Genomic DNA, 12,313 nt, shown 5'->3' with positions numbered 1-12,313 from the left:
CAAAAATCACACTGCAAAACCACAAGAATTTTTACGGCAAATTACTGTGGTTTCTGGCAGCTCAGCAACTGCAGGTGAGACATTGAGACAAGCGTATTTCTGCTTCGGGTGATCAGACCTGTGGTCAGACTAAAACTTTGGTCAGTAATACAGAAACAGATATACAAGTGCGTTACACTCTTCTGAAACTAACCTAAGGTTATTGGTTTTGGGATTGTAAAACCCTTTCCCAGTGGCTTTTTTTTTACTTAGCCAAAAATTGACCCCTAACTGTCCAGGTCTGCACAGCTGGCGTGATAGAGATGACAGATTCCCTTGAGGAAATGCTAAAGGCCCAATTAGACCAAACTATCGGCCTTACTTAACAACCATTCAGGCCGATAACAGTTTAGTGTAAGGGTACAAACCCACACACCGTATACACAGCAGATACGCAGCAGATTTGGTGGAACAGATTTGATGCTGCGTCCAGTTATTTAGATCTAATCTTCTGCGTATTTGTTGCGTATTTGCTGCGTATCGCAGCAGTAAATAAGCTGCGTGTACGGTGTGTGGGTTTGTACCCTAACAGCGCATGTTGAAAGGCAACAATAATTGCGCACAATGTCAGCTGATCGTGGCCTTTCCACATGTCAAAAGAGCCCGATTAAAGGGAACCATTCACCCCATGGCCCCCGGCAGAAACTGACACACAGTGACATAAAGGTCAATATACTTACCACATCGCTCCCGATCCCGTTGTTGACACGGAGAAATCGCCGATTCTTCTTCTTGCGCCCATTATGGTAATGAGCTGAGATGAGTCCAACGTCCATAGGAAACCACGGACGAGTCCAACTTATTCATGAGGTCCTCTTCTCGTCGCCGCCCATCCACGCCTCCTGGAACTTGATTGACGTCTTCAGTCTTCTGACGAATTCCCGCGCAGGCGCTGTTGCGATGGTCTAGTCACCTCTTCTGCGCCTGCGTGGTAAACAGGATACGTGCTCGAGACAATCGGCGCACGCGCAGTAAACAGTGAAGCGGCGGAGCGGCTTCAATTGTGAACTGCGCATGCGCCAAAAACGACTGTCACGGTGCCTGCGCGGGATCCGGCGAGAAGAATGATGCCGGGTCTTCTTCCTCCTCGTCTTCTATCAAGTGTCGGAGGCGGGGAGAAGGCTGGACTCGGGCCCGGCGGCACTCATTACCATAATGGGTGCGAGAAAAAGAATCGGCGATTTCTCCGTGTCAACAACGGGATCCGGAAGGGGACCGGGAGCGATGTGGTTAGTATATTGACCTTTATGTCACTGTATGTCAGTTTCTGCCGGGGCCACGGGGTAAATGGTTCCCTTTAAGTCAGCGGCTGACTTCAATGGGCCGCCTGCACAATCTAAAGGGCCCTATTACACAGGGCGATAATTCGACTGATTATCGCTCCGTGTAATAGAGACAATAACCAGCCAATGGCAACTATCAGCTGATTGTTGATTTAAGCTTAGACCTAAAATTGTCAGGCGCCGGTCACGTATGGCTATGGGTAATAGTGATGCATGGCCGACGGCTGACTATTCCCCAAACACCTGACACCTTACCTCTCCCAGTCTTCTCTCCTGTGCTCCGCAGCTTTCTGGTTCCTGTCAGCTGACAGGCCGCTCAGCCAATCACAGGCCAGGAGAGAAGACCGGAGGAGAGGTAATGTATCAGGTGTTTGGGCAAGGGCTGCATGGATGTCCCTATGGCTATTATCGTCTGATAGGTCCAGTAAACATGTTTACTAAAATGATAGGGCCGTAGTCAGCCTGTGTAATAGTACCCTAAGGATCGTTCAAGCTGCCCCTCCCGCTCCTTTCCACTTGCTGTCTGTGCATGTAATAGCACAGGCAGTGAGTGGGGAACGCTCTCTTCCCCAAAACATTGTGCCACGTAATACGGCCTTAAGTTCCCATTTGCTTTAGGGCCTCAATCACTGACAAACACTTGCACACACAAAAAAAATAAAAAAAAGTATTTTTCTCCGGTTTAAATCCAGAAAAATTATAGACACCAGCCAGAAACCCAACGAACCCCATTAAAGTTAATAGGGTCTGTTTGGGAAAGTCACGCGCCATATCCGCTTTTTTCCACACACCGTTCTTCTGCTACGAGGCAGAGCAGATGAATGTAAGAGCAAACAGCCTCAGACACAGATGTGAGCTAACACTGATGACCTGGATGAGTTACTTTGACTGGCTGTGCGACACTAGTGCTTACTCAGTCACTTTCCACCATCCACAGAACACTCCTTCATTCTGATCCATCCCTGGATGGATGAAAATTTGAACAGTTTTGGAGCTCCCGGAATCATAATGAAGAATGATGGCGGGAGCTCTGAGGCCCATTCCTTAGCACATAGTCCGCATATACAGACTGTACACAGAACATGAGAATTTAGCCTTAACCTGTAGTCCAAATTTAGACATGTTATAAAGCGGCTGAGCAGATGGATATATAATTTGTGGGAAGAGTTCCATTTACTCATGCAACATTCTGCTCATTCGGAGCTAATTAATCAAAGAGGCGGGGCCTGCTGAGCGACTGACAGCTCCATCTAAACGCACATGTATACACAGATAGCTGTCAATCAATGAGTAGGACCACCCCCGTGATTAATTAGCCGAGAATGAGCAGATATTTCCATGAGGAAATAAGTTATCCTGGAGCTCACAAAGCTATATCTCAATCTGCTCAACTCCCCCTGCTCTATAACATGATGCCTGCAGATTGGCAGACATTTCCAATGGTACAGGTTCCCTAAAACTAATGTATAAAGCCATTGGTAGGAAAGCAACTTGTGCCTGGTTGTGTTTAGCTCACAGAGGATTGCCTAGAATGACCACAATGGTAGTAAACTGCAGCTGTGAGATGTACAGCATGAATGGAAACATCCCTGCTTACCTATGAGGGGTGAAAAGTCGACAGATCTGACAGCAAACATACCGTTACATAGTACGCTTGGGGGAGGGGGAAGGAAAAAAAAAAAACACGTCTGTCAACGTTGATAATGAAGAATGGAAACAGAAAGTTAGAAAGCTGTAGAACTTTCCCTAATAAAATGACTAAGCATTACTTACATAAAACTGGGAACCCCCTATACAGTCCATTGATGCAGGGTTCTTTATATGTCTCACCAATCAAACTGATTTTAGTAAAACAAGACCAATCCTAGTCTCTAGGATATGTACACTGTATTTTGGGACATTGATTAAAAAAAAATTTTTTACACATTAAATTGCATTGACTCAAATGGTAAACCATCTGTCATTAAACCACATGCAATTACATTTTATGTCCATAATTACTACAAATGTCAAATTAAATGCCAGGAAAGAATAAATAAAATTAAAAATTGAAAAGCGTTCCAAATTGGTGGGGGGGGGGGATTTAAGATATTTGAGACTCATACCTGTGAAAACTACCTTTTTTGAGGTTCATAATAAATCTCAAAATATTGTGGGCCCATACTTTATACCAGGGATGGGGAACCTTCGGCCCTCCAGCTGTTGCAAAACTAAAATTCCCATCATGCCTGGACAGCCAAAGCTTTCGCTTCGGCTGTCTAGGCATGATGGGAATTGTAGTTTTGCAACAGCTGGAGGGCCGAAGGTTCCCCATACCTGCTTTATACCCATGCTCGTAACCAAGAATCAATGGTGACATTATGGTATATAGCTGGGAGAGATTTTGCTAGATATACACAGAGCTCTAAAGTATATAACATAACAACTATAAAGGAAAAATTAGGGCCCTATTACACGGGAAGATTATCGTGTGAAAAAACATTAAATTTGAATTTAAACTATAATCTTTCCATGTGTATGCAGGCAACAAACAAACGACTAACGAAAATTAATTTTTATGTCGCCAATCGCATCTTTTAAGCATTGTTACTCATTGCCAAATCTTTCGGTGTATGTACACATCATTCCTTTATAGACTAGAGTATACGAACTATCATATTTGTGATCATAACTGAACACTATTGTTCCGTGTATTATAGTGAATGATTTCAGCTTGTTCCCAAAAGGGATCATTTTGCAGTCATTTATCATTAAATCGCTCAAAAAGAAAAATCGCTTTGTTTAATAGGACCCTTAGTCAGGTATGGAAGTTATGCTAGGGTTCCACTGTAACATGCATGCTATAATCCCACACATGCATGCTGAGGAAAACAATGCTATATCACATACTTTGTACAGTTTCAGTGTTTAGTGTAAGTAAAGTGGTGTTTGACAAACTACCAACTCACACAGTAGAAAAATAATCTGCAGATTTACCTGCATGCCATTTCATACACAATGACCCGGCCTACGACTGTATCCATGTTTTCCCAGACACCCTAGGGCTGCATTCAACTTCTTCAGCCATCGGTATTCAAATGCCAAACAATCGGACTCAAGCATGCTTGAGTTGCGCTCATCTACAACAACCACCAATCATGGCTCAGCTTTAATGTACTGTAACTGGAAGCTGGGGGGATTGGTTTGGGGTCGAGCGATGGGATCTGCGGTAAGTTATCTGCATGATTTCCGTAGTGTGCAAGGGCCCAAAGCCAGGAATGGATTTGAAAAGAGGAGAAATTTTAGTCTTTTCTTTATGACCTGATCTCTGTTTATAGTCTGTTCCTGGCTTTGGTTGTAAAAATCCATCAGAAATCTGTTGGTGTAATAGGGCCCTTACGGCTGTAAGCCCGTCTTATCACAGACACATATATAAAGTCTGTAGAGCTCCACCATACAAGACACTACCTGTACTACTCTAATGTATGGGGGGATAAATGTAAGGTTTAAGAACTTCGGGTTCTAGTAGCAAGCTAAATACCAATAGAAAAACAAATGAACCTCTGACATATTATAACATATAAATTTTATTGTTAAAATTGTGTATTTATTCATTATTTTGTTATTCTTTTGCAATGAACCATGGCTGACAAGAAATATTAAAAACGACAAACATACAACGAGGGGGCTGCTGCAGATGGACACAAGTAGATAAATTGATAAATAAATAAGTAAATGGTAGACTAAAGTGCTAAATACAGTACCAAGAAAGCTATAGGTAAATAGTATATACTAAGCAAGCAAGAGGAGTGCAATAAACAATTCATAAATTACAGCTGATAAAATTACTAAAGTGTCCTACCATAAATAATAAGGGTCAAGGTGTCCACCGGCGGCCCCCACCCCAACGCACGTTTCGGCGTAGCCTTTTTCAAGGGGTACCCCTTGAAAAAGGCTACGCCGAAACGTGCGTTGGGGTGGGGGCCGCCGGTGGACACCTTGACCCTTATTATTTATGGTAGGACACTTTAGTAATTTCTTTTATCAGCTGTAATTTATGAATTGTTTATTGCACTCCTTTGGCTTGCTTAGTATATACTATTTACCTATAGCTTTCTTGGTACTGTATTTAGCACTTTAGTCTACCATTTACTTATTTATTTATTAATTTATCTACTTGTGTCCATCTGCAGCAGCCCCCTCATTGTATGTTTGTCGTTTTTAATATTTCTTGTCAGCCATGGTTCATTGTGTATTTATTCATTATTTTGTTATTCTTTTGCAATTTTAACAATAAAATTTATATGTTATAATATGTCAGAGGTTCATTTGTTTTTCTATTGGTATTTTCCGTCTTATCACAGGTCTAAAGATCTGAACAGACATGTCAATTTGAGTCATTAGACCACCAGTATTTCTTCACCGATCGTTCAGTGTAATAGCACATTGTTCATTGTTTTTCTGCCATCAGAAGGAATAAACGATCATAGTAACGAGCGTAACTAACGATTATTGTTCTGTGTAATATGGTGAACGATTTCAGGTTAACGATAAACAATCTCGTTTTCGATAGTTTATCATTAACCGTTAAAAATCATAGGACCCTAAGACACTACTCCCATAACACCCACTAAAAACAAACCAAACTGACAAATTAAAATGTATGTGGATAGTTAAAGCAAGAATACAAAGGACTCACAATATGGCAGATAAAATCATTCATGACCCGTCAGCTCAGTCTAAACATTTTACAAAACAGATGTAGCACAATGGCTGCCACACAAGTGCAGGTACAGCAAAGGAATACTTTAACATTCTTACAAATGACATGATCTGCAATAGCTGCATCACATAGACCACAGCAAGCATCAGGACTCCCACATAAGACTAGAACTTGTCAGACTGCAACACCTGTAATAAGTATTTATAGGGCAACACCAGGCGGGAAATCCTCACAGACCACATCATATACAGCGACAATGGGGTGGTCTGATCTACCAGTGTGAGAGGGATAAGAAGGGAAGGAGCAGCAGCCTCTGTTATACTGTCCACAATAAACAGGATGTAAGGCAGAAAAGAGGGACCAGATCTCTATGTAATGGCTCAGGGACACTAACTGGGGGGGGTGGGGGTGAGACTAAACATGGAAACAAATTTTTAAAAGAAAAATGTTAAAGATTGATCTTATAACTTGTAAAGGGATTACATTTTGCTACCATTATGGAACACATACACACCTGAAACGGAATACAAGACTCGTCAATTATGCAACTACAAATCCCAGCACAATCTTCAGAACCGGGCTGTGCCACTCAGCACATTACTGTTCTACTAAAGTCCGGGTTATTACAGGAAGCCGAGAGCAGTTAAGGTTACATCTACAGAGAAAAACTGCATACTACATCCTTAAGGGCACATATACACATACACAATCTGCAAGTGATATGCGGTGAGAAATCATTGATATCTGAGGCATAAAAGCTGCAGCACATCCTGTACATGTGAATGGACCCTTAAAGAGTTTTTATTTTCCAGAAACAGCACTTTCTAAAGTTAGAGACAGCTACTAGACGGTTTGATTAGTCTTTCGCCCCTATACCCTGGTCGGATGACTGATTTGTAAATTGGTCATCCGACCTGGGTATAGGGCTCTGCAGTTTCCCTCAGAATAGCTAGCACTTAATCACCTGAAAGTGGTTTTATCTGGAAAAGAGAAGTTAGAAACGTCAATTGTAGGAATCTCCGTAATAAAAGGGTAGGAGACTACTGTGAATGGAACAGCCATCAAGCATGCACACTGCTGCTCCAATCCATCTCTACGGGACTGACAGATGGTAAGCGCAACCATTGCCCTATATTGAAAGATGTGATAATGTAACCCCTGTTATCAGTGTAGGTAGACGCCATTAGACACTTATCCTGCAACCAAAGGTGTCTTTTGAGGTGACCCCTTTAAAAAGGCTGACTACACAGTAACTAGAATTATGCAAAAAACACAAATTTATATAAAACAGGGTCATGTGACTGATGTATGGAACACAGCGTGAAGAGGGGGAACAAAGTGAACCTCAGACAACATACACTCATACCGTGTAGCAATTTTTAACGTGACTAATATTAACACTACTCCTATATTATTAAGGCCTGAACTGCATAAAAACTTTTGGCGACTACACATTATTTTCAGTACAATAATAATTTATGACTGCACCATTGTCCTCCTGTGGGAAAGACCTTGCAATTGTTGCTAATAATCTAACTACAAGAAAGACAGTGGTTACTCTTGCTGCGTTTTCCCCCCCACATATTTAAATGAATGGGGACTATCTGCCAGAAAACACTAGTGATACAGTATGAATGTGCTAGAAGACCTTGGACACCAGGATCTGCACTCTGCTTTGCTACAAATTTTAACCAGAACAAAACTGTTGATCAAATGAAAGAATCAAAGTTAAAAAGTATCTTGTTTTTGTATTGTGGTGGCAGCTCTGTGCACTGCCTGTTATACCATACAGCTGTCAACCTCATCAGCCCTGGAGAATGCAAACATTTGGTACCTCTTTCCAAAAATACATGCCTACTGGAGCTGAACACCTGCCGCCAACTACGGTATATTTACCCACATAATAGTGATGTTCACCAACCACCGTAGTAAAGCAGCTCCGCACACTACAGCATCAGGCACATTGCCAAGGTTTGCAGGATGCACAATAGCAAGTGATACAGCAATTAAAGTGACAGAACTATTTATAAAAATAATTAGCTGTTAAACAGAAGGGCACATCAAGAGGCCAGGAGGGGTCAAAGCGGGCGGGTGAAGAAGCAGCCCAAGACAAATAGGGCAACCACTAAAGCCTTAGATCATTCTGCCTATGAAAACACAGGCGATCAAACCTCAGTATCAGGAACTATAATACTGGAATATGCCAACACAGGGAATCCTGTCACTTACAATACATTTTCTTGGATTTGTACATTCAATTCCCAGCCAGCAGCCTTAGGCGGCTTTCATACTAGCATAATGTGGATGCATATTATGGCCACAAGACTCAAACTGACAACTCTAACATCAGATCAGACATGTGGTTAGGCTGGGATCTACAATGTCAGATTCACAGCCAGACTGCGACCTGCACAATGCAGATGTGTGAACACAGCCATAAGCTTTCAATAGCTGTGTCAGCAGCTGTTCATACACATACATGCTTGGTTTGGCCAACAGCTACTTATACACATGCTGAATGGGGAGATAGGGGTAAGAAGTTTCTGGCAGCATCTTATCCCCTGTTAGTACAAAAGGATCAGGTGCTGAATTACAATATGTTCAAGCCTTCTCTGTCAGAGGAGACCTGGCCCGGCCCTACACATAGCAGTCAGATGATCTGACCAAGGCCGGTGGGTCCGTCTGACTTTACTCCACCATAGCTTAGAGTCACTAAGAGACTTCCATACAGCAAAGGGCAAAACTTCTTTCCATACAAGTTCCAGTCTTAACACGACAACAACGATTAGCAAAAAAATAAAGAAATAACACCTGCCCTAAGCATCCAGATTCATGTTTAGTTCTGACAATGAAGTTTCTATGGGAAAATTGCCACTTTCACGTTAAACGTTTACAATAACTGACCTGCATTACGTATTCTGCTCTCACACGCCAGGCACATAAGTCGCACTTTCAAACTCAAGCGAGGGGAAAAAAAAAAAAAAAAAAAAAAAAAAGATACATTCTGCGATCTACTTACACTGACTTCCTCCATCTATCAGAGACCCCACTGGTCCTGTGTGCTGACTAGGATGCGGTTACGTCCATGGTGATGCATCCTGGGGCCGGCGTGGTAACATGACATTACGCCACTAGCACCTAGTAAACACACAGGCCCAGAGGACAACAGCAGCAGCGGGGGCAGAAGAAGGGAGATTGTAAGCATTAAATACTGGAAATAACCACTCTTCATATAGATCTATACACACTCATATACATACAAGTCATGTAAGACACAGACAGAGGACAGCAGGGGGGGGGGGTTGCAGAAGAAGGGAGATTGTAAGTATTAAATACTGGAGATTAAGGGTGGTATTACACGACCCGATAATACCTGTAAACGAGCAGCGATCTGCTAGATCGTTGCTGGTTTACAGGGCCTATTACACGGCCCGATAATCGTTTGACAAGAGCTGCAAGGACATCGTTACCGATGTCCTTGCAGCCCTTGCTAAACTGGCATACATTACCCATCCACGTTCCAGGGCTGCTCCTGCTATCCGCTTCTCCCGGGGTCCCGCGCGCTCTCTAGCTTCACAGCGGCCTGTCAGCTGGTAGGCCGCTCAGCCAATCAGAGGCCGGAACCGCCACGGCCTGTGATTGGCTGAGCGGCCTACCAGCTGACAGGCCGCTGTGAAGCTAGAGCGCGCGTGGGACCCCGGGAGAAGCGGACGGCAGGAGCAGCCCTGGAACGTGGATAGGTAATGTATATCGTTAGTCGCTGGCCACGCACCGCTATTACACGCAGCGGTGCGCGGTCGGCGCCCGACAAAAATAGGGTCTAACCTATATTAACAATCAGCCGATGATCGTTGCATTTATTACACGGAGCGATAATCGGCCGAAACGGGCCAATTCGGCCGATTATCGTTCCGCGTAATAGTACCCTAACACTCATCATATACATCTATATACACACACACACTCATATACATACAAGTCACGTAAGACACAGGACAGCAGCAGAAGAAGGTAGAAGTATTAAATACTACAGAGCAGATTATTTCTATACTGAAACACCAATGAAGCATAGCGCCCACCCATAAAACAGAGCAAAGCTCAAGACACTCAGAATCAGATGGAAAACTCCATAGGAAGCCTAGACAAGTCTGCAATCCCTCAGCTGTTGTAAACTACAACCCCCATCATGCCTCAACATCCAAAGGCTGGAGATAACATCTACATCTATATACACACACACACACATACATACATACATACATACATACAAGTCATGTTAGCCAGTCAGTCTGGGCATTGTAGCGTTATTACAGGTCTATACATATGTATACAACAGGTCATGTTAGCCAGGCAGCCAGGGCATGCTGGGAGTTGTAGTTTGGCAAAACATAGAAAACAACTGGTTGGAAATGACAGACCTATACAAGTCATGTTAGCCAGGGCATGCTGGGGGATGTAGTTCTACAACAGCTTTACATACCACTACAATGTCAGGGAATGCTGGGAGTTGTAGTCCTGCTGCTGCATAGGTTACACAGCACTACGCTGCCTGCTGCCATATAAGTGACCAGCCCCCTGCATGATAACACACTGCTGCCCATACACAATGTGTGCTCCAGTGTTAGGATGGGATGGAGAAATAATGTAGCTATACACAAGAAATAACGCTGCATGTAAATAAAGCCTGAGGCAGTTAGCGGTATAGCAGCAGCCCAGACAATGGAGAGCAGAGGGGGCAGACATGTCAGGTAGGGCTGACAGGAGGAGGGGGAGGCAGTCAGACAGCTGTGGGGGAGGGGAGGCCGGGGGGACATGCAGCCAGGACCCCCACAGGATGAGGGGACCATAGAGTGATGGAGAGAAGCGCCAGCATCCTGCCCATCTCCCGGCACACACCTCTCCTCAGCACCACTCTCTACACCTCCCCATTCATCGTGCCCGGAGCCGAGCCTGAGGAGAAGGGTCAGCCACCCTGCCGTCCCCTCACTCACCCCAGACCCCCTCCCGTCCACCAGCACGGAGATCAGCAACAATAACAGCGGCGACTGGAGCCCTCCACACAGCCCGCTCAGCTCTTTCTTCTTCAGGACCCCGCCTTTCCTGGCTCACCGATCCATCGGCCCACCCCGACCGGAACCTAAGACTCCCCTCATCGGACACAGGGCGGGATCCCGGTCCCGCAATTCCAGCTGCGCTTTACCTTCAGTTCCGCACTGTCCGCCATCTTGCCGCTCTGCGCGCATGCGTAATGAACCCGCCGCGACGTGGCTCCGACGCGCCCGTGATGTCATCGCGTAGGATTTGAATAATGGCGCCAAGTGAGCGGGGAGCATGCGAGGACGAGCACGTGGTGGAGCGGAGTTTGTTATTAGTGATAATAGCGGCAGCTAGGTGCTGTCATGTAGGTCAGGGCACCTTATTATACGTCTATCATTAACCAGCTATGTAGCACATACACCAGGAGTGAGGGTGCGGCTACACAGAGAGATTCAGCTGACAGATTATTGAAGCCAAAGCCAGGAACAGACTATAAACAGAGAACAGGTCATAAAGGAAAGACTGAGATTTCTTCTCTTTTCAAATCCACTCTTGGCTTTGGCTTCAATTATCTGTCATACAGATCTGTGTGTGTAAACACACCATAAGGGTGGTGTGTTGTATCCAGTCAGTATTCATCAGTATTCCTCATCCATGTGATGTTTTGTATTAAATCCTATTCACACGCCAGTCATTATAGATAGAAAAAGTAAGGGAACCCCTGGGATTAGCTGAATCTTTTTGCTAGTTACTAATAAAATGTGATTGTACTGTTCCTTAGAGATGAGAATAACCCCAACATGCTCCAGTCTAAACTGGAAACTGACATCTTTTTTGTGGTCTACAGTCAGCTCCGGCCCAAGATGGCAACCGATTCTGTTTCAGCCTGAACCATTTTCGCTGCTACTGGTCTGAAGAAGAATACACCAGCTGCCACAGGAACTGTCCAGAGCAGTAGAAAATCCTCATCGAAAACCTTTCCTGCTTTGGACTGTCTATAGAAAAGCCGGGCGGTGTGTGGAGCAGGGACAAGGCATGCTGTGCCCTGGCTAGGGACCATGACAACAGGGTTTATGCTGTCCCATTATGGCCTCATTGCATCTCTGTATCCATAGAGACCCGAACTTCAAGATTAACCCCTAGAAGACCCTGGACGTACAATTACATCATGGGTGTCTGTCACCAGATGACCCTGGACCTAACTGGGTCTCTAATGAGCTATGAACAGCGCGCTTCATAGCAGGTGGGGGCC

The 12,313-nt window shown here is 44.4% G+C and overlaps 1 protein-coding gene across 4 annotated transcripts in view; it reads right to left on the bottom strand.

Moving 5' to 3' along the window:
- Window positions 1-11,302, bottom strand: part of PIAS1 (protein inhibitor of activated STAT 1) — a 43,390-nt gene extending 32,088 nt beyond the window's left edge. Inside the window, exon 1 of one of the 4 annotated variants that reach the window (XM_069986058.1) lies at window positions 11,225-11,302. In XM_069986058.1, the coding sequence (XP_069842159.1) occupies window positions 11,225-11,248 (24 nt within the window). In that variant the 5' untranslated portion in view covers window positions 11,249-11,302. Of the gene's footprint in view, window positions 1-9,043; window positions 9,161-11,015; window positions 11,113-11,133; window positions 11,192-11,224 lie in introns of those variants that run through there. The other 3 variants (XM_069986075.1, XM_069986083.1, XM_069986067.1) reach the window with 3 other exon arrangements.
- Between the last annotated feature and the right edge of the window lie 1,011 nt (window positions 11,303-12,313).

The sequence above is a fragment of the Dendropsophus ebraccatus genome, chromosome 1, assembly GCF_027789765.1.
Source record: "Dendropsophus ebraccatus isolate aDenEbr1 chromosome 1, aDenEbr1.pat, whole genome shotgun sequence".
Lineage (NCBI taxonomy): Eukaryota > Metazoa > Chordata > Amphibia > Anura > Hylidae > Dendropsophus > Dendropsophus ebraccatus.
The sequence above is the reverse complement of the archived record's forward strand: the minus strand, read 5'-3'. Positions and strand labels throughout refer to the sequence as shown.